The following is a 27379-nucleotide window of genomic DNA, read 5'->3' on the forward strand; positions in this document are numbered from 1 at the left end:
CTGAAGATACTTACTGTAATTTTTTTTAAACAAATATATTATTTTACCTTAAATTTGACACTGCTATGTTCCATGAGAATACTACCATTTAAAATACACATATTTTATTATCTGCAATGTGTAACCATTTTTGCGTGGCAGCAGATTAGTGTATAAAGACAGGATTTATGAGTACAATTTTAAGGTAAGATTTCTATTTAAGTAGCAAAAATATATCATTCATAGCAAAGAATACATTACAAGATTTAACAACAAGAGAAGAATTTCCATGAGTGTGTAATTTTCAATTTACAGAGTAAAAAAAGTTATCTGAAAAGAAACCAAGGGTCTTTGTTAAGTTGGTTGTATGTCAGCCAATGTGAGGCTTTGCTACTTTATGAGAGTCTGAAATGAGATTGTCTGGAAATTGCCTTCGCTATTCTTTCCAGTCTTAACTGAAAGAAATGAAAAAAGAATATGAAAACCTGGTTACACTTTCCTTTTCTCTCATTTTTAATAGCATGAGATACTGTAAGTCACATAGCAAAATGTCCTGTAGACACAAAGGTATGAGACTGACGGATTTTCTTTAAGATACGCAACACTTCAAAATCCTCTCACTACAGCATTCAGCTGCTTTACAAGGTTACGGTTAAACCTTAATCCTGATCTGTTTTAGTGAAAGCAGAGCTTCGTTTACTTCTTTGAACTCAGAATGGTAGCACTGTTTCTAAACTTCTACAGTAAGCAGCTCTGCAGCTAATACTGGGGTCTGTAGGGTGTTCAGTGCATTATCAACACAGTGATCTGAAAATTGGGAAGAAGGCAGCAGAGGTCATTTAATTCATCAGCATCCCCTGCGCCCCACCCTCCACTGTGGAACTGATCCTCGTTACCAGGGCTTTGCTTTGTCTCAGTTTAAATAGTCCCAGGGATGGGATTTAGTACTTTATCAGCTATTGCCCTGTGAAGGAACCAGACAGCTCTGATTTGGATTATAGTCGGCAGCAGTTATAGGACTCTCTGTTTCATCTCTGGGGATTAAAACTCACTTTCAAAGACAGCTCAGGAGAGGTGAGAGTGCACCCTTCAAAACGTTTCTCATACTGATGACTTGCATAGTAAAGTTGCAGAAGGCTGCATTTATTTGTCTTGGGATGGAACCACGGAAGCAGTAAGCAGCTGGAAGAAAGCTCACAATAAAAGCAATGCACAGATTATTTGGAGGCAATCCTCTCTTATTTGCAAAAGAGAAACAGAGAAAATGCTCCTTGGATCCCCTAATCCAGGCAAACAAATTCACACACAACATTTTTGCTTGTTTGCTGTCCTGTCTTTGCCCTTGTTTCACACAATGAATGCTCCTTGCAATGTCAGGGGGAAGTTTCTTCATTTCTGCCCAGGACTCATGGGCCTCGGTAAGGAACAGGAAGTAAAATCCTTTTACAGGGAGAATTCTGAAATTTGGTCTGTCAGTGACCCAATGGATGGGAGTAAGACTCCTGTCTCTCGCTACCCTGCGCATTTTATTCATATGTACGAGCTCTTCAGGCTTCTAGCACCATTTTTATCAACAGCCCAAGTCCTTGGAGATGTGAATATCAGCTCCTTACTTTGTAAGCACCATGTATCAGATTCTCTCTCCCTTGTGAAATCCACTTGCACCCCAATTGTTGTGACAACACTTGCCATTTAGATAGCTCTTTCATCTTCAAAACAGTTCACAAACATCAATTAACCCAAATCCAGATTCATTAATCTGACAATTAATTTGCTATATATTCAGCAGTTACAATAATGGAGAACAAACTAGTGCCTATTAAAGTCATCAGAATGAGTTCCCTTGACTTTAAAAAAAATGGGATCAAGCTCATTTCTTGAGTCTATTTCTCCCTCCTAAATCTTCACTGCAATCTGGTATTTTCTTCCTTGGCACCCTCAACTGCTTTATCAAGAATACAGCCAAGGAAAGGGGAGAGAAAAAAAAGGAATCTGTGAGTTGAGATCAGATGCACTAAGAGTTAATCAGTTTTGTTTAAGATCTTAAATCTTGCACCCCACCTACACAGAGTTTATGAAGATTGATCAGATCAGTCCTTGACATGCTCAGATAAATCAGGGTTCCAAACACGCTGCTGTGATTGATGAATTCAGGAGGCACTCATATTATAAACCAATTGCTAAATTACAGATTAACCCAAACTGACAGAACAGGGTGAGTAGATGCAACAAATTCCCCACAATCACCATAGACCTTGTGAAGTAGGCCACTTGAGTTTTAATCATCAGTGTAGTGCCTGCAACCACAGGCACGTAGAGAGAACAATGGGAATGTGAGACAGAAAGCAAGAGAAACATTTAAGAATTGTAGTATTCTAATGAATCATTTACTTGGGAAAGGAAGTCCAATAGCATTTTTGCAAGGAGGTCTCAGAAATCGGCTTTTACAGTGTGTCATTTACTTTAATTTTATAATAATCCTCAGAATAATGTATCATCCTTTCAGAAGGCTGTTTTAAAACTCATACTCTGGTTAAGAAATATGCACTTATACAAATATTTCTATAAGTTTATTAAATATACACCACATCCCCATATTTAAGCCTATTCTTTTTGTGTTACTTTTGACTGCCAAGAAGGAACAATTTATTATTTAAAATTGCCAGCTGCACAGTCAGCTTTACAAGAACTTCTCTGGAAATTCACAACATGATAACATCCTTAAAATGACTAATAAATAAATACTATTCAGATTATAAAGAAAGATCTGCACCCTCCAGGAGTGAGGCAATTATTCTAAAGATTCCAAGAAAATGCCCCGACCTAGTGAAAAAGAAACGACTTACTGAAAAAGTCATTTGAAGGCATCTTTTGATTCATATTAAAGACATGTAAAGATTTGAGTCCCCCTTTCTCGTTGAAGACTTTCCATAAGAAGGACTCCACATGCAAATACCTCTTCAGCAACATCAGGGTAATCAAGGAGGGAATGATTGGCTCCACTGGCATTAGTTTTGTGAGTAAATCGAAGGGGACAATGTAGAACTGCGTAGTTAATCACCCAATCAAGTAAATAAACGGCAAGCCTAGCCTACGTTGTAATTCGTTCTTGGTGCCAGTCTCTTTCTATATGCAATTAAAAGCTCAAAGAAAACAGCAACAACAAATGAGTCTTCTCTTATGGAACAGTGTGAAATCCTTCAGTTCATGCTTTTCTAATCATCGTTTGACTCTGCTTGAATTGCCCTTTGTGCCACGCGCTTTTTTAAGTCCTGCACAAATTATTGCTGTTGACCATAAACCGTATTTTTCCACATTAGTGCTTCAAACACTCTATGACAGCTAAACTATGAAAGAATAAAAGCATTAATGGATTTGTCTGAATGTATTACTTATTGCTTGTCTCTTAAGCCTTACTTGGCCTTCTTCACAGGTTCTGCTCAGTTACTTTCACCACTGGGTTTCAAAGATACTGAGGGCTTATTGAAGGATTACAGTTTATAATATACCTGTATAAGCAGAGCTGTAGACAAGTATTAAAAGTCACTGAAAGCTTATTGATCTAAAGAACAGTGCAGTAATAACTCAGAGAATATCAAAATAACCACTGCTATTTGCTTTTCCTTAGCTCAGAATGGAGCAGCCAATACACTCACAGACCTTTAAGAAACCTTTTTCTCCTAATGATCCATCATTCTGCATGAAAGATTCAATACTTTGAAGAAATCAGAAAGAAACATGGTTACAACAATTTGAGGAAGACCCAATCTTCCACCCCCAAAATGCCATAACAGACCCCTGGGAAGAGATTATTAAATTAATAATAATTTTTTAATTTAATTTTTTAAATTTATAAAATTAAAATAAAGTGATTGCCTGTTTTCATCCAGCATAACATCAAAATCTTTCTCGTAGACTGTGGAGCTTCTTCTATTAATAATGTAAGCAAGGATCACATTATATAACAGTATCAACAAGGCAGAAGAGGCACTGTATAGATTATGAATTTAAGCAAAGTGCAGATCTCTCAAGAAGACCTTGTTACAATGATCTACCACAAAAACGTAGAAAATTCATAACCTATGAAAATTCACATTGCAAAGACCAATGTATTGCTACTTGTAAAGGTCTTAGTATGGAAATGAATTGAAAATCACATGACTTAAACCCCTGAATGCATATCACTAGCACTAGAGCATCGTAGATATACTGGGGCCTACAAGCATATGTGGATGGACTCCTCACCAGAAAACCAAACATGTAATTCATGTGCTAAGACACAGCTGGTCCAACAGATGGGATGGACAGAGACAAGGAAGTCAACTGGACGTAAGAGAGAATGGGGAAGAATGGCAGAACCAGGTTTTAACCTCATTAGAAGGGCATGGGAAGAGGCAACCTTCTCATGGTTACCCAAAGGTAAGCAACAGCAACGTCTCAGGGCTTCATGCTGCAAAGAGCCAGTCATGCACACAGCGGCCTTACGACCTGATGTACGTAGTCACCCTGGTAACCACGGCTGTGGGGGCCACTCATAACTGTACATGCATAAATGCCATCAGGATCAGGCTCACCATCAGTAATCCGGGTTAGGCAGGGAGGAAACAATAAATGAACCAACAACAGTGATGCAGTTGCAAGATACAGGTTTTTGAAAGTTAGAAAAATATCTAATGGACATTCTTCTTTTGAAATTTACCCCTCTGTGGGTGGAAGATGGAAAGGACTTTCTATACAGATATGACACATGCTTCCCCCTCTCCTTGCAGCTTATTACTTCACCTACAGCAATGTATTTCTTCCAGGCTTTTTTGCCTCTTTTCCTACTTTTCCCTATCAACAGAATTGCTTTTTGTGAGGTTCTCTGTACAGCCTTAGCAGAAGATATTCTTCCTCTGTGCCATGTGCACTGTTTGGCCTGTGCCTTTACAGCACCTTGTTAGGTGTTTACTTCCCAGGTATTACAATATCTAATACCAAAACAAACCAAAAGAGATTATTTTTCAGTGTACATTACTAGGACCCCTCTAGAAAAAGAGGAACCCTGTAACTATTAGAATGGATGGACAGTAGATGATCCCTACCAGAAGATACTTACAACGCAAGCCTGCATTTCAGCTAAACCTTTGACGGCAACATACTTCACATGCTGGAACCAAACTTGAATGCCAAAGTTCCACAATTTACAGGACCTTCAGCACAGCAGACAAGGATAAAAATGGCTCTCAGGAGGATTTTATCCCTCCCTCAGATTTGTCAGCAATTACCATTGTGAACTGAATCTTTTTACATATTAGAAAAGCAATGCACTACTTTTGGATCAAAGAGGTATTTTGTTTACTTCAACGCATACACAAATTGTCTGTACCGTTAGCATTAAAAGAAGTTATGACCAGCACTGAAGTGTGACAAGACTTCTCAGATGGTTTCAATGTCTGGGAAGAAAAGCTCAGTAGGTTCATAAATCTAATATATCTTTCTCATAATAAAACCTAGAGCAGTAATAATTGCAATAAAGTTTTACAAGGCATCCTGAGAGGAAAGAAAAAATAACTGCTCTCTGCACCACAGCTAAACAAAGCAAAATTAGATTTTTTTTTTTTTAAAAAGCCCATAAGGAATTCAAATTAACAGACTTTGTAAAGGATGCTAGCAAAATACTTTTAAGAGAGACCTTAATTACTGGTTGCTTTGATTTTAGTGACCTTATCTTATCTTTCTAAACACACATTTTAAACAAGAAAGTTTCAAATGGCCAGACAGTATAAAGGCTTCTTTGGGTGCCAGACTTACAAAGAGCAAAATTCTGTTAAGTTAAACTAAGTTGGTTTAGTGTATTTTTGCCATGTTAATTCCCATTCCTCCTAACACAGACCACTAAGCTCAGTACCCAAGTGATTTCAGTGGCAGAGATGAAAGGTGTCGTGGTTTAACCCCAGCCAGCAACTGAGCACCACGCAGCCTCTCACTCACTCCCCCCCACCCAGTGGGATGGGTGAGAAAATTGGGAAAAGAAGTAAAACTCGTGGGTTGAGATAAGAAGAGTTTCATAGAACAGAACAGAAGAAACTAATAATGATAATGACAACACTAATAAAATGACAGTGCTAATAATAAAAAGATTGGAATGATGCACAGTGCGATTGCTCACCACCCATCAATCGACACCCAGTTAGTCCCTGAGCGGCGATCCCCCTGCCCCCACTCCCCCCAGTTTATACACTAGATGGGACGTCCCATGGTATGGAATACACCGTTGGCCAGTTTGGGCCAGGTGCCCTGGCTGTGTCCTGTGCCAACTTCTTGTGACCCTCCAGCCTTCTTGCTGGCTGGGCATGAGAAGCTGAAAAATCCTTGACTTTAGTCTAAACACTGCTGAGCAACAACTGAAAACTTCAGTGTGTTATCAACATACTGAACTCAAAACATAGCACTGTACCAGCTACTAGGAAGACAATTAACTCTATCCCAGCTGAAACCAGGACAAAAGGCCAACACTTCAGAGCTCCAAATAGCCTACAGAGGCAAGCCAAAGGTACTGATGGTTGCAATGTGTTTGCTGTTGTTAGGAAGTCTCCCTCCATTTGCAGAATTTCCACAAGCTGACATTTCCTGCCAAGCATTTCTGGTGCCTCTTAAAGCCTTGACTTAGATTATGCCTCCCAGAGCATGCAAATAAAACCAGCAGGTACAGGTACGAAAATACCCAGCCTTATGCAATTACCATTCACAGTGATCAAGCAATCCTGGTGAGAAGCTGACGCTCGGCAAGGCAGCTGGAATACACTAAATCTCCCCACGTTAAATATGGCTCAGGGAATTCTTCCAACACTTAGCAGTAACATATTGCTATATACTTTATGAAGTGAAACAAAGCAACTAAAGTAAAATGTTCCAAAATATGGTAGGGTGGAGACTGGAATGCTTATTCAATGTAAATTGAAGTATAAACATTCGTACAGTGTTAAACCCATCACAGATACTTCACCTGTATTTCTTATAATTCCCATTCTTCTGTCCTGGCTGCCATCAAATTCCTAAGTTACAGTCCAAATCGAAAGCAAACAGAATAGTCATCTGACAAGTACTATATGCTATCTGTCAAACATAAGTGATTTTGGGGGCTGCTCTACCGTAGCAGCCTTATCTTACACCCACCAAAAGGTATAAAGGGCCTGAATTTTAAAGAGCTTCAAGCTTTTTTCTTATTTCACAGCCACAATTAATTTTAAAATATTTCTGCACTTATGAATGATCTGGTGCAAATCTTACTACTTTTAGCTTTTCTGCAAATGCCTGAACTGCAGCCTCAGGCAAATACTCAGATATCTAAATCAGGGCCTGCAAATACTTGCATACACAGATAAAAACATGTATTTTCCAAAAAAAGGAAAAAGATATCCTGCAGAATCAAGACTATTTTGGAAACTGTCCATAGGTTCATAAGAGCCATTTTGCCCTGGTTCTCTCCTTCACCCATTCTTTCACTGACTTTCCCCTTATCTTTACAGTCAGCCTTAAAGGACTATTTTCGTCCCTCTTCACTTCTCCCTCCTTAGCCTCTCCTTTGGCAGTATCATCTGCAAACAAATTTGACTACTGTCTCCCTGCTCATAGCTCAAAGACCCCCTTTATTCCCAGACCCATCTTCTTCTGCCCAAGCTGAGATCTCAGCCTTTCTCACACTTTCGCACCTCAATTTCAAAGAGATTAAAGCATGTTTCTGCCTCCAGAACCACATTTCTTTACCCTTATGGACTTGCCACTTGCTCTGACATTCTAGGCATCATGTTTTGTTTGCATCACTTCCTAGGTTTTCTCATCTAAGTGGTTTAAAGGCCTCATATACACAATGTGGTGAAGGCAGTGCTGTCCTAATTCTGCTTTTCGTTTGAGCGGCAGAAATCTGATCCATCTCTTGCCTCAAACCTATATAGTTGCATTACTATGGGGTGTTACCCATTTCAGTTTAAGCTACCTCAAGAAGCAGATCCTATAAGGGCAGGCACAACCGATTGCTCTTAGTGACTGTCAGGTGTAAGCTGGACTAGGTGATCTGGGACCCTGTGCCAAGGAAGAGGCAGGGTGCAACCTTCTGCATCTGGTTGTGTAAAGTGCACCCTCAGAGAGGCTGCGTAACACAGATAATCTGTCACATTACATCTCTTCTTCAGCCTCTCAGCATCTCACAGTTTGATTATACCATGTTCTCTAGCATTGCCCCCTTCAGTTCTGCTCCCTTTCACCTTCACAGAATGCTGCAGCAGCTACAGTACTCCCACCTGCTTTAACCATCTCACTTCTGTCTGTATGTCCCACCAGCAGCTCGCCCCTCTCTAATACATCAAAAAACTGCTCATCTTCCCTTTCCAAACCTTTCATAGCTCACTCCATTCAAAAGCAAAAGCTCTATAAGGAAATCTATATTGCTTACACAACACAGAGTAATTTACTTGTCTTCTGTGTTTCAGGCAACTAACTTACAGATATTTAATCTACTCAGGAAATTTATAAAATTGCAGCCTCCCAAGATAACAGTCATTATCCTGACACTTCACATTACTGTCATCCTACACATGCTACAATAAATAACTCCTCTACATTTCTCCATTTGCATTAGAAATCCTCTTCAGCCAATACTTAGTTTTGTTTGCAGTTTAAAATGGAGGCTGTTCTTTCCCTACACCTCATTCTCTATTTCATCTGCTACAACTCTGTTTCAATCCCATTGGACATGCCAAACACAACCGGATTGACCATTTACACAGCTAAGGGGTAGATGGAAGGATCTTTCACAACTGCTTCCCTGTAGCAGCTGAGGTGCTGAGCTTCAGTTCAACATGTCAGATGCACCTGTCATAAACATCTTGGTCCGGCTTCCTAAGTATCCTATGTTCCATCTACATAATCCTTCATTTTTCCTTGCTACATGTCTCATTGTTTTCTCAAACTTCCTCCCTCTTTTGGTACTTCTTTTGCCCTTGGACTCATCTTGTTTGCCCAACAGTGCCACCAGGGACACAAACAATATATAAAGATAACCATTCATACCTGCGTCTCCCTTGTGCATCCCCAATACCACACAAAAGTATACATACAAACACTGTGTCAGTACCACTGATGTTTCATAACAACAGTGCTGATTTTGTGAAGTTATAAATCACAATCAGCATGACCAGTATAAATCCAAGCATTTGTAAGACTCCTTTTTACCTCTTCGACCCATTTGTGGCATGCATTGTAACATGTAGACACCAGGCATTTTATTTTTTCTATCTGCACAGCACATCTTGCAGTCTGTAATGAGTGAAAAATGACAATACCACTTCTGTAGGGTTGTGCAGTTATAATGATGAAAGAAGAAAGGTTTGCAGGGACAAGGAAAAATTTTTATTAGACAATTTTGTATGGTAAGAAAAAAAAAAAAAGACATACTTTTGGGTCCAATGTCCTTTCATTAGGTCCAACTGGCTGAACAGACACTGGGGATAGTGCCCTTTAACATTTTTTAATTTAGTATTAACCATAAACCTGATTAGAAGATATGAACAGTTGGATTCAGCCTTGATTTAACCCAAATTAGCTACAAGATGAATTTTTCTACACAAAGCTCCAAGTTCCCAACCATCCGTCTTTCCGCTGACTAGTAACACTGTCATTACAATGGCACATGTCTTTTTTTGTGGCCACCCTATTCTTCAAATATAATAACAGATCTCATAATTCAGTGTTTCTTTTACAGAGGGTCTCCAGACATAAAAGTGAGGAAATAGTAGTTAAAATGGTGGCAGGGCTGCCACTTCCCTTGAGTATATTTCCACCACTTAAATGATGCTGGGTCAAATTATCCAACTGATTGGCAAAAACAGCCCCATCATTTTTTGAGGTTACTGTCAAGAAGTACAGAGCATAACCTACTGATTACAGTGGATTACCACTTCTCTGAATCCTTAATTTGATTGTGGTAATCACAAAGCAGCTGTGTGATCATCTTTTCCATCAAAGAAGAGGGCAGTGCAGAATAGCAATCTCTAATTGAAAAAGAGAGACAAAGTTTTGTTTTCTATGAGTAAAACTATTCAAGAAGTAGGAATGACTTCTGACCTTTAGCCTGCGGTCCTGGTCTCCACTGCACAGAGAATTTACAGACACTTTAAAGGTCTTCCAGGCTGGATTTAAGTTATTCATCACAACCTGCAAGTGAAAAGAAATGAATGGAACCTTTAACATTTGCACATCTCCAAACAGAATTCTAACAAGAGCCACAATTCTCAATACAGTACATTCACCAGAAAGAGAAGAAAGCAGAGCTCAGCTAGAGGTTTGCATAACAACATGCATTGGGATATGTGCCTGTGAGCAACCTGCAGCTTGCAACACTCCTCCTTTGGAAAGCCCCAAAATGGAGTACAGGTGGGAAGGGGACCCATACACAGATCATGCTACAGAGATTGCCCCAGCACTGCCATGCTTCAGTGGGAGTGTAATTCACAAGGGAAAGGTTGTGGAATACATCCCTGAACTGGAAGCCATGGAAGTGATGCAGGTCTGGGCAATGGAGATGGGCAGCATCAATTTACAGACGCATGGTCTGCCTTGCCAGGAAGACAGGCTCATAACCCCGAATACCTGCCACAGCTCCACCCTGTACTACCTAAATGCTACTTTTTAGGACAGTGCCAGTCATTACCACAGGAGCAGTAATGACACTGAAAACAAATGTAAAACACCTAGATTACTAATCTCTTTAGCACTAGCAGCCTGGGAGGAGGAGATGAAGATGCAACATAGTATTAATGGGAAAATATGATACTGTCTGTAGCATGGTTTGGGCTAAATTTAATATGTATAACTCCTGACCTTCAAACAATATCTGCCAGTTTAATTAAATTTGGATCTTTGGCTTCAGTACCATCTTCCTTTACTCTCGTACATAAGTCAAGACCTGTTACCCACAAGTCAATAATTACACAAGAGATAGAAGTGGTTTCAAATGTGGGTGCTTGCAATACCCTTTGTGACATGGGAAGCATGATCTGCTCCTCCTGACAGCCCACCTGTGTCCTTGGAAAATAAATCCAACCCTATTCCTTACCTCAGTCCTGTGTACAAGTTGTTGGGTTGCATCATCATTAATCCGGAAAATCTCCAGAAAAGGATCAGATTTGCTGAAAAAATCCTGAAATAAAATATAGGACAGGTTACTCTTGAACTTCTCTTTCTTTGGGCTTTCCAGGCACAGTGCACTGGTGCTTCCCTGACTACTAATGAAAAAGGAGAGCCAGCATGGTTTTAGTGAGACTTCTTGGGTCTCTCAGCAATATTTCATTCTTGTCCTTGTTCCACAAGGATTTCCATGGCACTACTGTTGTTCTTAGTTTGACTTTTCAATGGCAGGCAGAACTGTAAAATGTCTTTTTAGAGCCTTGTCCCTTCTTACACCCAGTCCAGATACCTCAGCTTTAGCTCCTTCATCCACCTAGCTTGTTTCTTTCTGTCTGCATACCTGTTTGGTCTTTTGACACCAGTTTTATCACTCAAGGCCCTTTGAAGCATATTCTACAGTGGGGTTGAATTTCACCCTATTTGCCCACCCTCTCAAGACAGAAGTTAATTAGCCAAGACATTGTGCTGCTACCAACCAACACAAGTACTGGCAAGATGGGTTAGAGAAGGTTAGAGAAGCAAGTCCTCTTCAGGGTGTGATAACATGGCCCAAGTTAAGATGACAAACAGAGCATGAGAATGCAGAAAATTACTTGATATCTCTAAGTGCAAGCAAATCTGTGACAGACATCGAGCTTCACATACTCACTGCACTGCAGAACACCTTTCCCTAGTCTTGCATCCAGCTAACAACCCTGAGCGTTCTTACACAAACCTAAATTAAGTTGCTTTCTACAGTGTTGCTGCAGTCTGGCCATAGCCCCTTTTGTTTCAGCAACATCTCATTTCTTCTGGCCATACTGGCTGGAGGGCGGAAGAGTAGCTGGGCATTAGCCCTCCACAGCTGGAGGGGGAAAGCTGGCTAATTCAAATTTCTAACTGTGCAATGCTGCGAGAGCAGGATTCAAATGCACTCAGCCCATTTTCTGTAGTTTCAACTCCCTTATTCATTTTCCTCTTCAAAAGAGCCACAGGATTAACTTGATGCATATGAATATTATTCTCTCTATTGGCCATATCCAAAACCACAGACCTCCACATCAATTTGGGGAAGTCAGGAATTCTGTTTGCTCTCCTAGTGTTTCTATAAAAGCATTAGTGTAAAAATGACTGTAATATGCATAGTTCTATGATTTTCTCCTCACCAAATGCCCAACATACTTATATTTGACTAGCTGGACAGCCATTGGGATGGGAACAGCTTTGGATAAGATGCTAGCCAAAGTCTGGGCACGTCATTTTGGTCAAATTTGTCTTTAGGTCATTTTTACAATTCCACAACTACAAAACAAGCAAAGAAATCAGGGCTTTCAAAAGAGACACCTGAATTTGAATGTCTGGAGAAGGAAGTGGGAGTCCTTAGGGACCATGAAGCCTTGGGCAAGGCTCAAGCAACCTAAAGTCTTTTCCATGCCCTAAAGATGACACCTATCAATGTTGTGTTCAGAGTGCTGTTCTGTGAATTATCTGTTTCTTTTCCTACCAGAGAAAAGGTAATGGTATGTTTAGAAACTGATGCAAAGCATGTGCATATGTATTTGTTAAATCTTACCACACGGAGCTCTGAACAGCAGAGCTGTTATGTTTGCCTATTTGTTCCAATTACATGGTTACTGGACATTTAACGTAAGAGTGTGTAGAACCAGCACAAACCCCAACAAAGTCTGTAACTCCAGAGTTTGCCTCAAGGCCCTGATGTAGATTTAGTATCTGGACTCCATTCAGCACTTGAAACTGCTAGTATATAGGGGGCTTTGGTAATCAAATTCTGCCCAATTACTACTGCATAGCAAAGAGAACAAGCAGAGAGTGAGGGTGCTGGTTCAATCGTAGTGACACCAAAATCCAGAGTGATAGGGTTAAAAAAGATTGAGCTGCCTCTTCTCACACATAAGTATATTGATTGAAGCTGAGTAAAAGCTTAATGTTAATAGATTCTTTATCAAACACAAGTTTGATAAGAAAAGTTATCTGAAAGAAAACACCTCAAAATGATGCATCCAAAGAATGCACCCTGGAGTGCAGAAAAATTCAGAAAGGAAACCAGGATTTTATCTAAGACTTAAAATATAGTATCATCCCCAGCTGAGTGTCATGAAAGCTAAAACAGCAATTCAGCACAAGGGGAGAAATTTTTAATATCTGTTTTTAACTACCAAGGCAATACCACCTAAAGGGAAAGATTTTAATGCTGGATGATAAGCTTATATCACTCCTCTGTTCTGGTTTCAGCTGGGATAGAGTTAACTGTCTTCCTAGTAGCTGGTACAGCATCATGTTTTGGGTTCAGTGTGAGAAGAATCTGATAACACACTGTTTTCAGTTGTTGCTAAGCAATGTTTAGTCTAAAGTCAAGGATTTTTCAGCTTCTGATACCCAGCCAGCGAGAAGATGGGAGAGGCACAAGAAGTTGGGAGGGGACACAGCCAGGACAGCTGACCCAAACTGGCCAACAGGGTATTCCATACCATGTGACGTCATGTCCAGTATATAAACTGGGGGGGAGTGGGGCTGGGTGGGATCACTGCTTGGGAACTAACTGGGTATTGGGCAGTGAGTGGTGAGCAATTGCACTGTGCATCACTTGTTTTGTATATTCCAATCCTAGTATTGTCATTTTATCATTGTTATTATTATCATTATTAGTCGCTTCTTTTCTATTAAACTGTTCTTATCTCAACCCACAATTTCCCCTCCCCCCCTCCCCCGGTTCTCTCCCCCATCCCACCAGGTGGGGGGAGGTGAGTGAGTGGCTGCATGGTGCTTAGTTGCTGGCTGGGGTTAAACCACAACACCGCCCTTCAATGCAAAAACAAAGCCTAATTCCTTTCAGAATGAAGGTACAAACAAAAAAATCCTTCAGTATCAATGATGTTTCGTAACAACTCAAAAATGATACATACAAAAAACATTTTATTTCAAAGCTATTAATGTTTCCAAAGCTTTGCATTACTCACAAGACTATCCTTTGGAAGAAGAATAGCAGCAATAAAGGTTTAATGTTTTGATGTTTTAATAATGTTGAAATGATTAATGTAATGCATTGCCTGTGGTATAATGCACATTGTTCTTTCAGTATGTGCAGCAGTTACACCGTAATAACACAAATACCTGGCTTAAACTTTAAAAATTTAACTACCTCCATTTCTGAGCACCTAGTTTGACACATCTATTAGTATATTAATCTTCAGAGCATGACACATTTTAAAATTCAGGTTTGGGGGTCAAGTCAAAGGTCCCTCAGAAAAGGGCTGAAGTAGCTGAAAGACACTAATAATTTTGAAAATTCTTCAGCAGCAAGACAGGGCATTTAAGGATTTTTTGTAGTAGTAGTAGTAGTTTAGGACCAGGGAAATAGATAAAAAAGCAATATTAGCTGGTATTTTGCAGACATTTGCTGGAGAATCTTTCCCAAGCAATGAGAACTGCCTCTCTCAGAACAGGAAAAGCAGTTTTCCTGCTTTAGTGCTTATAATTTATTATAGCTACCATAAAAATGTAGCTGCTTGTTATGGTAATTGTGACACAGCTATAAATGCAATAGAACCTTTCCAAAAGTTAGTGTTCCACTGTGAATTGTTCTCAGTGGATCTCTTGAAACAAAGATGTGCCATCTGAGCTGACTGGCTTTCAATAAAACATGAAAATGCAGTTATACCTTCCAAACAAGCACTGCAATAAAAATAACCTTTATCTCTGCAAAGTCAGTTAACTAAAGGAAACTTTCATACCTGTGACTTTCCTAGAGTTTTTCACTGAATGTTTCAGCCACCCCTCCAGGAAAAATTGAGTAGGCTTTACTTGTTTTGTGGCTTCTTTAAAACACTTGCAGTTTTATGTGGAGGGAGTAAAAAAAACCCCAAAACCCCAACAAACATATCCTGCCTGTTAAATTATACCAACAAATTTTGTTTTATCTGCCAAAAATATGTTGTTTACATCTTCTTCCTTAGTGGAAGGCATTCATACATTTAAGGACCACAATCTGGATCCTCTTTCAAGGAGTATTCCTTTAAAGGGTGGAGGAAGAAAATTCCTGTCCATTCAAGATACCATGGATGGTAATGGATGGAAAGAATTTATTTTTTGTTTTATTCTTAAAGCACACCCAGAACCTCCCTCAACCCCTTTATCTGCAAGTTGTGAGACATAAGGATTCAACTTGTCTTCTGCCACCACCACAGCTACCAGTGCAGGAACCCCAGGGGTTACAAAGGTGACCCTGTTTAGCAGAGCGTGAACGATTGCTTCCATGGGCTTCCTCTGTCATTCAGGAGACTCCAAGGCCAGTTCCTGCCCTCAGTCTGCTTCTCTGATGCTACATTCCTGCTCAGGTCTTCGCTTCTCTGAATAGGGAGAGGCATGCAAAACCATGCTTAGGATTTTACAAGATGGGCTCTTCCCAATGCTCTGATGTTTTTTTGGACCTTTATATGACACCTGAACACTCATGCTTTTTCACCAGTGGCTGAACTATGCAATTTAAGTAATTTCAAACCTTAATAACAATAATTACTATTAATGCCTTGCATCTACTGACGCTGAAGTTCATTACAAGCCATACCAAAAGCCATAGCCTTTTCTAGGGCTACATCTCTAGCTGGAGGAAATAGAAAGACTTCTTTAACTGTAATAATCTTCCAGTGATTTTCATCAGCTGAAGACAGGAGTTTTGATTCAGATAATGACACGATGAGTCATTGCTTGAGTTGCACTCTGCATCATCCAGGAATTTTTTATTAGATGAAGCCCACCTTCACTGGACATGTTAAAATAGCAAGAATGACAATATTCTTGCAATATTTCAGAATGATCCTCCTTAACTTATCCCCATAAAGTGTTTCAATCGCTCTCTAAAAGCTGTTGCCCAGACAACACTGACCTAGCTCAGAAGCACATTCTGGCAGTATCCTTTTAATTTATACCAACAAGAGCCATAAGCAATCATAATATTTACACCAGATTACATTTTACATGTGTGGAAAAGGAATGACCAAGTGGAGTCCTATTATGTTGTGTATGTCCTTTTCTTTTCTCTAGATATGACAGCATGTGGAACAGGAAGAAACTTGTGTGCAACTTTGGAAATGGCATCTAAAAATGGCTGTCTAAAGAGAGGTTGTTAAATCTACATTTTGACACCTAAATAAATTACACAATTCAGAAGCACTAAGACTCCAGCAACTCTGAAGGAAGAGGTGATTCATCTTTCAGATGAGAGGCAAATTCAGGCCCTGATCATTTATGATCGTTAATCCTGAGCACAGTAATGTTATTTACCTGTATTTTCTAAATAAATTCTAGTACTATTAATCTTTCTGTGTACTTTCTGCTTGCCTGAGTTTTTCTGGCAGTTTCGACCAAAAATATTATTCATCAGTTAGGGTCTGGTTTTGAAACCCTGATGTATCTATCCAAAAGTACTCTCACTGATTTGATTTTAAGCTACTCGCATGTCAAATGTTTACAACCACACACTTGGAGCATCAGAATTGTAAACTTTCGTATTGTGTTACCATATGTTTCTAATTAGAAGCAGTTTCATATATAAGGAGGGACTATATACTAATGGTAGATACTGTGATCCAGTATAATTGTAATCATCCTATCTTCAATTACATGTAAAGCCGTATTATCTAAAAAGGGTCATAGTCTTATGACATCTATTAATTATAAAGATATTCCCCAGACTACCACAAGTAATTATGTGTCTGCTATTACACTGAAATAACAGAGAGTGTGCCATACAAGCAGTCATCTGGATCTGTTGGGCTGTGTGTTGCTTGAGGTGCTTATATATATATATATATATATATATATATAGCTAAACAACAACGGATATTTTCAGAAAGAGGTAGTCCTTACAATGAAAAGTAGGGTTTGAGTCAGTGGAGAGTTTTCTTATTAAAGAGGGAAAATTTTTAAACAAATATGCAAGAGTCTTTTTCTCACATTCAAGCTACATTTTGTTGAACAAAATGTATATCATGACTGAGCTGTTATGAAGTTTTCTAGCTTTATTTTAAGATGCTTGCTTCAACTGTAGCATCTTTGACTACTTACAGAAAGCTCACTTCTCTAAGCACTTCTGATCTGTGGCATTTTAAATAATTAAATTGTCTTCGTTATAGCGTAATTAATTCGTCTTGGTTTTAATTAGATTCCCTTGATTTTTTTTTTTTTTTTTTTTTTTTTAATTTTAATTACTTTGCAACTTGAGGAAAGCCTCATCATGAACATTCATCTGAAATCTCTGATGTGTTTAATAATATAAGACAAAAATATCTGTCGGGGAAAATCTCATCAAATTATATTTACAGGCATTCTTATATCTTTCAGTAAGGTTAATATCAAGGAGCTTACCTTGTCATCCAATTTCCGTGCACTGAATGAAAGTTCAACGTAGTCATCATTGCCAGACAATTCCTCGGCAATCACCTAAATGGAAAGCTACATTTGAGTTTTGCATGGTGTAATGAAAGGGGAAAAAGGTGCCATTTTCCAGCGTGAAGACTGTAGACCCCATTAGGAAACTGAAGTGTGGTACAAGTTCATGTTTCTCTTTGCGATCAGGAAGGGCTAAGAGTATTCAGTGAATACCTTGCTCAGCTGATGAGTGTCACCTTGTTAAGCCTACAAACCTTAATCACTTAGTATCCTGCGACTATGCCTTGTCAATCATCTGTCAATACACAGACTTCAACATCCACCAGGGATCCCTTTACTCTGACCACATACTTTTTTCCTCAGATAGGACAACAGAGAATTCCACAGTCTCAGTGTCCAAGGGGACAAAAAAGCTATAAAAAAGTTGTATTATTTGGGTCTAAAGCTTAATTATTTTTATGCTGCTTCAGCATCATTTGGCAAGCTGTCATTAGTTGCCACGAAAGGCACATTTACAGTAGGAGAGTTCTCCTGGTACAGTTTTTCTGCAATAGCTGCATTGGCAAAACCATTTACTGTAGCCTGAGTCAGAAGAAAGTAACACTAAAATAATGTAGTGTGATTCTTTCAGATGGCATAAGCTATGCTAATAATGATGCCAGTCACTGTACTGTGCAATGTTCTTAAAAAAAACCAAACCCAACAAAACCAACCAAAATAGCCTTCCTGACTAAGCCATTAAAATGCTTCAGTGAAGAGAAGGTATTAACCAAACCCGGGATATTTCACTGAAAAATGGTCTTTGAAACAAACCACCTTACATTCTATGTGACAATTACAAAATCTTTCCCTATTGTAAATATTCTCTCCAGAGATTAAATTGCCCAAGAGAACCTATTTCCTGGGTGTTTCATAGCCACGGCCACACACTTGGCAGCCACATCAGCTCCCCGGCCAGGCTCAGACTGACTCCACTGCACAGACTCCTGGTCCTTGGGAAGTCGCTGGGACACCCCAACTATTCTTCAAACCGGCTGAAGGCTGCTGAGGTTAGAGCTGCAGTCGGAGCACTGCAGCGTGGGATGCTTTCACTGTCCACATACGCAGCTCCCAGTAATTAGCCAGGCTGTCTACAGCCTCAGTAAACTTCAGTATCACTGGGATTTTTTCAAGACCTCTTTTCTTCCTTTGGCAGAAATCCGCTTAGACTCTGCTTTGGGCATAACTGGCAGGGTTTTGGTAGCAGGGCTGCAGGGGTGACCTGTGTAGGGAGGCTGTGAAATGCCCCGTGCTGGTCACAGCTGGCTTGACAGCAGGTGGCAGCTACCAACTGCACCCCAAAACCACCAACCCATCAGAGGGGCATATGGCACCTCTGTGTGAACATATTTAAGAAAGGGTGGCAGCTGCTAGAGGCAGGAGGCACTAAGGAAGGAGCAGTGGGAGGCCTGCGAGGCCACCCCGAAGAAGATCCAGGAGGAGGCATGGAGCCGGAGATGATGTTGGGGACACAGCTGGAGATGCACTCCTGGAAGGAGGTGCTCCATGCCAGAGGAGGCACCACCTGCAGGTTAGCCTACACTAATGCAGGGATGCCCCCAAAGGGACGGTGGCCTGTGGGTAAGCCCATGTGTGTAAGAGAAAATTAGTAAGAAACAAAGAGCAGCAAAAGAGAAATCACTATGCTCCAATCCTGACCTGTGCCACCCATCACCTCACCAAAGGGACTGAGCACAACAATGTCGTGAAGGGAGTGGAGACTATGAAGGGGGCAGGAGAGGTGTCTGAAGGGTAAAGAAAGGTGTTTTCCCTAAGAGTTTGTCATATTTGTTTCTCAATACCCAAATCAGTAATTAAAAGTTTACGTTAGTTGGCAATGAATTAAATTAAGTAAAATTCCCTGAGTCAAGACTATTCTGGCTGTGACACCTCACAGCAGTGAACAGTGGTATTTCCACATGCAAAATATTCACATGCAGCCATGTAGGGACACAGATGCTTAACTGTGCATTGAAGTACCATCACACAGGCACATATGCAGTGTTTCATATGTTTCAGGCAAATGTGAGCCAACTGGAAATTTGGCCCGTAGAGTCTGACACATTTCTCCTCCATGTAGTCTGATGGTTTAAAGGATCATAAGCTGTTTATGACCAAAAGTGCTCGGGGATTTGCACAGCAAGTTTCACAAATTTTTAACTGAAAATAACGAACCCTCTCTTACAAAGGTTGACTGACTTCTAACTGGAGAAGCTGAACAATGTTCTGTTTTCATACCACAGCCATATAATAAAACCGTATTGATGAGACGTTACACTGCCAAAGGGCTAATAAAATTCCAGCAAAACATGCTGACACACAAACTTTCAAAATCCTATGAAAAACTCATAATTCAGTATGCTGAACAAGTTAGGAAACCAGTATTTGTAACTTCCATTCTTGGCAGACACCTGGTATGTCCCCAGGTCCAGAAATAACATTTTGACTTACTCTGTTGAGACAGCAAACTTTTCACACAGTAATTTTTGTCTAAGTTCAGTTTTCTCCCATTCAAGTAAAGTCGACTTGCTCTTTAGTACTACTGGCCAGAAGCCAAAGCAAGTAACTAAGGTCCATATTTCATGGTTTTCATCCAGTGTTAGGCCAGCAGGGACTATTAACTCATTTTCTCTCATCTTCTGTATATCAAAGAGCATTTATTTTTGCCAGACCACACTAGTAACAAGCACAACAATTTTAGTTGAACTACAGCATTTGTGTTTTCACAAGACTAAACTCTGTGTCCCTCATAGAACAGGAGGGGGGTCCAGAACACCACAGGGATGGACAAGATGAAGTATGCCCAGATAATCCCAGCAGACAAACCACACCAAGTCATTTAGGGAGCAAAACTCTCTCCTGGTTCTATTCAGCCAGATGAGCAGGGAATCCCTTTCCAACTCCAGACCAAAAATGAGTTTACCTTATGCATTTAAGCAAATCCCTTCCCAGAAGACATCTAAGAAAGAAAATTCCCTGAGCGATCAGAAAGCATTATTTCTCACAATCTGCTGTCTCCTCTGTGGCTGAAGGCAGAAAAAAAATCCAAACAATCAAGCCAAAAGAAACCCATCTGGCTAATTGCACATAAAGCAAAAAAGTCCTTCTCAACCCCATGAGGCAACAGAGCAGAGGTCCCCAAAGCAGAATATTTTATTATAGTCTTTGTCTTAATGCAGAGCTGCAAATGTCACAAGCATGCTAGGTTCAGTGCAGACAAGCTTGATCTCCCAAACAAGCCAGCAAAGAGAAAGATGAAAGAGAGGTAATACATTGATTTGCAGATTTCAGGATACACATGGGGCTATAACTATCCAGTCCGTAATTGCATTACAACACAGCTAAAATACCTAATCTCATCAAGCTTCTGCATTTGGTGTTGCTGGGTGCATGTGTGTGTTTTCTGAGTTGGTTTGTTTTTTGGGTTTTTTTAGAAACTGGAAAAAGCCAAGGGCTGAGAAACATCAGACTCTTTTGTGTGTCAAAGCAGGTCAAAATTAATTTCTGAAGGTTCTAGACCTTCAACCTTCAACAAGTCATCAAACAGCACAACTTTCTTGCCGTCATCAAAGTACCTTAGTAGTAAATATGGTGGCTTTTGTGCAAATCGTACATTATTTGTTGCCATTTCCTTACAACAAGCATTTGTCAGAAACAGTACAAGTCATCTGATAAATAAACAATTTAAATACATTTCTCAGTCAAGGGTTGTTCTGGTGACTTAGGAGGATGCTTTTAGGGAGAATTAGTCACATTAGATATTTCTAAATAACAGGAAAATAAGAGTGTATTTAAGACTGACTTACTGTTATGGATGACTTTCCTGCTGTGTTCCCATGTTTGAGTAAGGACTTGGAGAGTTTCCTCTGAGAAACAATCTGCACAAAAATAAAAACAAAGGGAAAAAATTAGAATCTGTAGTAAATACGTGGCTTATTGTGATTTCATTTTTATGTTGCCTTTTTTTTGATATCAAGATAATGTCTTAATCCATGATCAGAGTTAGTACAGTAAGACCACAACTGAGAAGAAATGTTCCCTGGGAAGCCTGCAGACAGGATGCAATGGAAGGACAAGCAGAATGGGAAGAACACAATTCTCCGAGTTGGACAGAATAGTGGAAACCACATCTTGGACTTTCCTTAATTATTGCCATGATTGCAACAGCAGGACAAAAGTAAGCTTTAGACTTAAGACAGTAAGAGGGGAGCTGTACACAGCAAATCTATCAGAGACGCCTCCAAAACCCATTTATTTTTATAGAAAATTGAAATCTATTTCAAAGAGAAGGCATTTATTTTATTCAAAATATCTGCAACTCTAAACTCAGGACAGAAGCAATCTGCACCACAGTTTTAGTTCCACAATTGTCTCCTTTGCTTGCCAGGTAACAGACCTCCCCTAGAACTCAGCATCGCAAATGAACTTGTCCATTGACCAATTTATAAATGTACTTCAAAAAAATGTTATCAGAATGGCACTGACAAAAGATGTTATTTCCCATATCAGTAATAATTAAATTTCCCTAACATCCTTGAAACATGTAAAACTAGACCAGTAAAAATATTAGAAAAGGAAAAAAACTTACAATAATGCACAATTAGTAAGCTACAGTGATGTCCTACTATATTAGGTCCTTCTCTGTAAAGTTAATGCGTATTAATGAATTTATTTTTTAATTAGAAAACTGCAAAACATAGACAGATGTAGAGGTAACTCCAAACACAGCTTAAGAATCACAATTAATATTATTTTTAATGTGACAGTACTGCAGCAGGATTGTGCTGCACAGATACTGAGCAAAAGAATTCTGCTCTAGAAAAAGCCCTAACCTCTGGAAAGCGGCTTTTATACTAGAAACAGTCCTTTCCCACATCCATCATTACTTGGACAACTTCATCTGGATGGCTGATCTGTAACACTTCAAATAAAATGATCCACAAATGGATATCTTTAGCAAAATATGTGGAAGTATTAGTTGTAAGAGAAGCAATCATCAAGAGAAAAGAATGGCTCCAGGCCCTTCATTAGAATCCTGGGCATCATACATGTCAGTAATAAACCACATCAGTAGGTAATGGCCAGAGCCAGAGGAGTGTGCAATGCGAATTCATGGGCAGGCAAAAACGATGCTGTGAGACAAGAGTGACTAGTACGTAAATTTTAGCCATGGCGAAACATGTTTGTCCTGCCCATCAGTTTGCTGAATTGAACAGGAAAGAAAAGCAGCACCTCAGATTATCCTCAGCTACTGTCATGACAAAGGCAGCAGGACAGAAGCAAGTCTTAAATGGGCTTTAAATGTGAGATAGGAGAGCCATCACAGGGCTGGACAGGACATCCAGAATCACTCTGTCCAGCTTCTTGGTCCTAATGCAGGACTGGTTACACCAGGGTCAGCCATACCTGACAAATGTGTGCCTAATCAGTTCTTAAAGATATCCAGAGGTGGAGGGAAACACCCTCCGCTGGCAATTTATTACGGTGTTCATTATCCTTACTGTAACTATATTTTCCTAATAGCTAACTCAATTCTCTGCAGTTTAAGCCCATTATTTCTGTATAATGCACCATGAATAAATAAAACAAACCTTTTCCCTTCCTCTTTCGGGCAATCTTTATATCTGAAGACTAATGTCAACTCCCCACAGTCTTCTTCAGACTACAGAACCCAAGTTTGTTCTATCTTTCCTTTTTGACCAAATTTTCTAGCCCTCAAACCGTTCTCGCTGCTCTCTGCTGAGACCACAAAGACTGGCCCGTATCCTACTCTTAGAGTAATGCTCAAAATTGGACATAATACTCCTGGTCCTTCTATGCAAGAAGAGCTTGTGTCTTGCAAGCTATCCTACCCATACACTCCAGAATTGCATTTGACTTAAGAACACCATGATACTGTTAACTAATGTTCATTTTATGACCATTTCAGATTGCCAGCTGTTTCTTACCCTGCATTTTTGCAGCTGGCTATTACTTAAGTGCATAATTTAACATTCATCCTTTTTGGACTGCCTTCCATAAACCAGCCTGCTGCCATCATCTCACTCACTTTTCCAAATCGACTTTTGGATTTCACCACCAGTATCAGTCAGTGGCAACAACAGACAGGAGTACAGGTAAGATGACCAGTACTTCCAGGATTCAGATGTCCTTTTTCTTCCCTATGATCTTGGAAAGATTATTTGCTGTGACCCCTTAAGTCACTCATACCTCTGTTTTCTTGCCAGCTAAACAGGTTCAAGTACAAATTGTTGTGCTCCTGTGAACTGTGAGGCGCAATTTAAAAAACCTTGTTTGAGATTCTCATATGGAAGGTAATACAGAAATAAAAAAGATTATTCTTAATAGATAATTAAACTATGGGTGTTGTACCAACCAGACAATGAATAATGGCAGCTGGGGAACAGGGTCCATTTATCTCTATGACCTCTCCCCCTTCCCCAAGACGCACAGATAACTTTGTAAAATACATTAAGCTCTTCCACTGAAAGGGGTGGGTGTTGTGTACCAGAAACCTTTTCAGATATGTTACATATAAATACCTCCAGTATGAGAGGATGGGAACCTGTCCTTCAGCTAGCCTCCTTTACACACAGCAAGACTTCTCCCCCCTGAACCACCCAAATTCCTACAGCCCCCTTTGCTGCTTTGGAAAGCATCCCAGCTTTCAAAAGGCATCAGGCAGACAGAAACCTGAAACTTGGGAGCTCCCATGCAGGTGGCAGATAGGCGGCTCACAGTTCCAGAGAAGATAATTTATTCTGACATTCTCATTAGTAGATCGCATTAATAAGATTCACCCTCTAAGCCATTAGCATCATTGTGACATAATAGGCACTCTGCATACATAAATACGTGTGTTTGGGTGCACCTGTTTACCTGTTGTTAATTAAGTGGCCAGCAAAACGAATCTTGCATCTGGCAACAATGTGCCAACATCATTGCCTCAAACTGTAATTAGCAATTTAGGATCTGCAGACTACTGTTGCAATAACCCTCAGGGAATCTATTTTCCTTAGCAGTAAATTGCCCTTTTTGCTCGTGCACTATACAAATCAGCTCTCATTGGTTAAAAGAACCACTTCTAAAGAAGCTGCCATCAGTTATGTATCATATTTATTGTTTGTGTATCAGTGTGAATCTTCTTCTGAACATTATCATAAAAAGCATTTGCTGACCTGATTGTCAGACAGCAAGTCCTAAACAACAATAATTCGAGGGCCTAGAAAGCATTTATCTAAGTTCAGAGTTACAGAGATAGCTGAACTGGCAAAATGGCTTACAAGAAGGTAATTAACTACAGGTCTTCCATTTGTCAGGAGTCTTTGGTTTGACTCCTGCTTCAAAAACTTGCCATTTAGAACTTCAGAGAAAAAGGTGCTTTGTCCAAAACTGATGCGAAGTGCAGAAAGTAAATGTGTCTCTTCTTTCTAAAACACAGATAGTAGAATCCAGTTCAGCACTATTAAACCTCATTACATTTCCAGAACATGTTTTTTCATGAACATTTTATTAGAAGCATAGCCTACCAGTGAACAAATGGATGTAGAAACTTCAGAGATTGAGGAGGTGAGGCTAAGAGACTTAGGAAGCGAAGTTTATTTGCAACTACAGCCCCATATAAACTATTACCCAGTTCTGGTCTGCCCCATGTCCAAGAAAACATATACTCAATATGTTTGCAAGAGATAGGAATAGGAACAGACTTGTAAAAGCCACTACTCTGTTTCAGAAAGGGAGGATATGCACATGAAGTGATTCCTATTTATCAAATATGCAATTCTCCCAACAGAACATAATCTCAACTAGATTTCTGGTCTGCAGTGCTAAGGGGTATCAGCTCCGTGGCAAGATGGGGGTGGGAAATTCCCTGAAGATGATCTTAATTTGCCTTATTACATACAAGCCCAAATAGGTTAAGGACAGATCTGAACAGATGATCGATATTGCTGTAATTAAATCCGGATTCACAAGTTGCCATTTGATCCTATTTCCAATTTAAAATATATAAAAGGTGCTTTGCTTTTTTTTATTTTAAAAGTATGAACAGATGCAACGTTTTGGATAAAAGCACCGAGGCACTGACACCAGCTGTGTACAGTGCATTGCTTAGCAGTCACTCAGAGACAAGGACTCTGATGAAGGTTTACTCTCTCCTATGTCTGAGTTGTGACTAATCAGCACTGTCTAAGATGAGCTGTGAAATATAATGACCTATTTTACCTGGCTTGTTTAAGAACCTTTTAAAATATATTTCTCTATGTGGTCCTTCTTTAACCAAATATAGGGGTAACTTTCAATATTATCATACAGAATTCCCAATGCTTATAAATCAAACTAACAAGAAAATTTCATTATGGCTTTTTAACCTAGTGATTTAGCATTGGCAGGAACAGGTAAATCCCATATATCATACTGAGAAATCCTGTTTACATTGACAGCTGGGGCTGGTCCAAGTTCTTTTGACAGCATTCACTCAGTTTTGCAAGATGCCACCCTGAGCCAGAGGCCTGATGGTCACACTCCACATCTCCTCTGGGATCAGAAAGCTGTGTGGTTTTTATTTACTTGCTTCAATTAAATTGAGTTGTATAATATCTAGCTCTGGACATAACACCAATATTCTTTTGTTAAAGGCTTCTTGAAACATCCATGGATAATAGCCATAGCTCCTTTTCTATTTATGCGCTATGACACTTGGCTTTTGTTAACTCTTGTGACATGACATGTGAACCACTGGTCTCCGATTTTGACAGAACCAAGGACTGGGGAAATGGTCTCCTTAGTGACATGTAAGAGTGTATGCAACTTAGCTTTGTGGTTACAAAACTAGAAGATTAGGATCATTCTAAATAACTCCTTCAATGTCTGAAATTCTTTATTCAGACTGGCCTCTTCTGCCCATTGGACTTTCTTACAGGAACCCCAAATTTACTTATTTAGACAGCCAGGTTAAGCACAAATTTCCCTCCACAGTACACAACTTGAAGATGTCTTTGTATCTCTTCCTTGACAGCTGGGATAGTCAGACAAATAGCTTTAGCTGAACAATCACTTCCCAGCACCTCTCTTAATTATTCTCAAGATGTGTTATTCCTGTTACATGGACTTGCAGAGTTGCTTAACTTTCTTCTAGCAGAACCAACTCTTTTCAGGACTGTAAAGACCACCTAGTCACATTATACTAGCATTTTTCCCTTGATCCAAATGCCTTTTACACAGACTGAATCTTCACTGTCAAATGCATTCACTTGCCCAGTGCAGAGCCCTTGCTGCCACACACAATTCAACCTCGAATCCAGAGAAGCAATCTCCCACCAAACAGCAGTGGTACATGCAGAAACAGAGTGTTTTTCTAAACAGCATCCCCTAGAACTGTGTTGATACGTCAAGGAAAGAAAAGTAGCTATCATGCTCTTTCCAAACATGTCTCTCTTGAATCTCTCACTGACCCTTGCAAAAATCTGCAAATTCTTCTCTAGGCAACTAAGTGCCCTTCAGTGGATGTTGATCCCTGATCAGCTCTGTGGCTTGATGGGGCTTCTAACTCAACAAGCATTACCCCCCCCCCCCCCCCCCCCCGCCCCCAGCACTACTTCAATTTGTATCTTTCCAAATTGCAGTTGAACTACCTCTCTAGCTGCAGAATGACCACTGTAAGCTCTCAGGCTTGTCCATGATTTTGGCACCACATTAGCCCATGCACCAGTGTCCAGCTTAAGCCTTACGAACATTCCAGTTGGTTTTGGACTGCTAATCCACACACCTTTAGCTGTGATACTACCTACTGATAGTCTACTGAACCTCT

General features: G+C 39.8%; 1 protein-coding gene across 3 annotated transcripts in view; it reads right to left on the reverse strand.

The window, feature by feature from the left end:
* The window catches only part of CPNE4 (copine 4), a 244239-nt gene that overhangs the window by 81234 nt on the left and 135626 nt on the right, over positions 1-27379 (reverse strand). For all 3 annotated transcript variants that reach the window (XM_049817053.1, XM_049817055.1, XM_049817054.1), the window contains exons 4-7: positions 21378-21449; positions 17509-17583; positions 11075-11158; positions 10084-10173 (exon numbers count right to left, since the gene is read on the reverse strand). In XM_049817053.1, the coding sequence (XP_049673010.1) occupies positions 10084-10173; positions 11075-11158; positions 17509-17583; positions 21378-21449 (321 nt within the window). The remainder of the gene's footprint in view (positions 1-10083; positions 10174-11074; positions 11159-17508; positions 17584-21377; positions 21450-27379) is intronic.

Source organism: Accipiter gentilis, chromosome 14, assembly GCF_929443795.1.
Source record: "Accipiter gentilis chromosome 14, bAccGen1.1, whole genome shotgun sequence".
In the NCBI taxonomy this organism is placed as follows: domain Eukaryota; kingdom Metazoa; phylum Chordata; class Aves; order Accipitriformes; family Accipitridae; genus Astur; species Astur gentilis.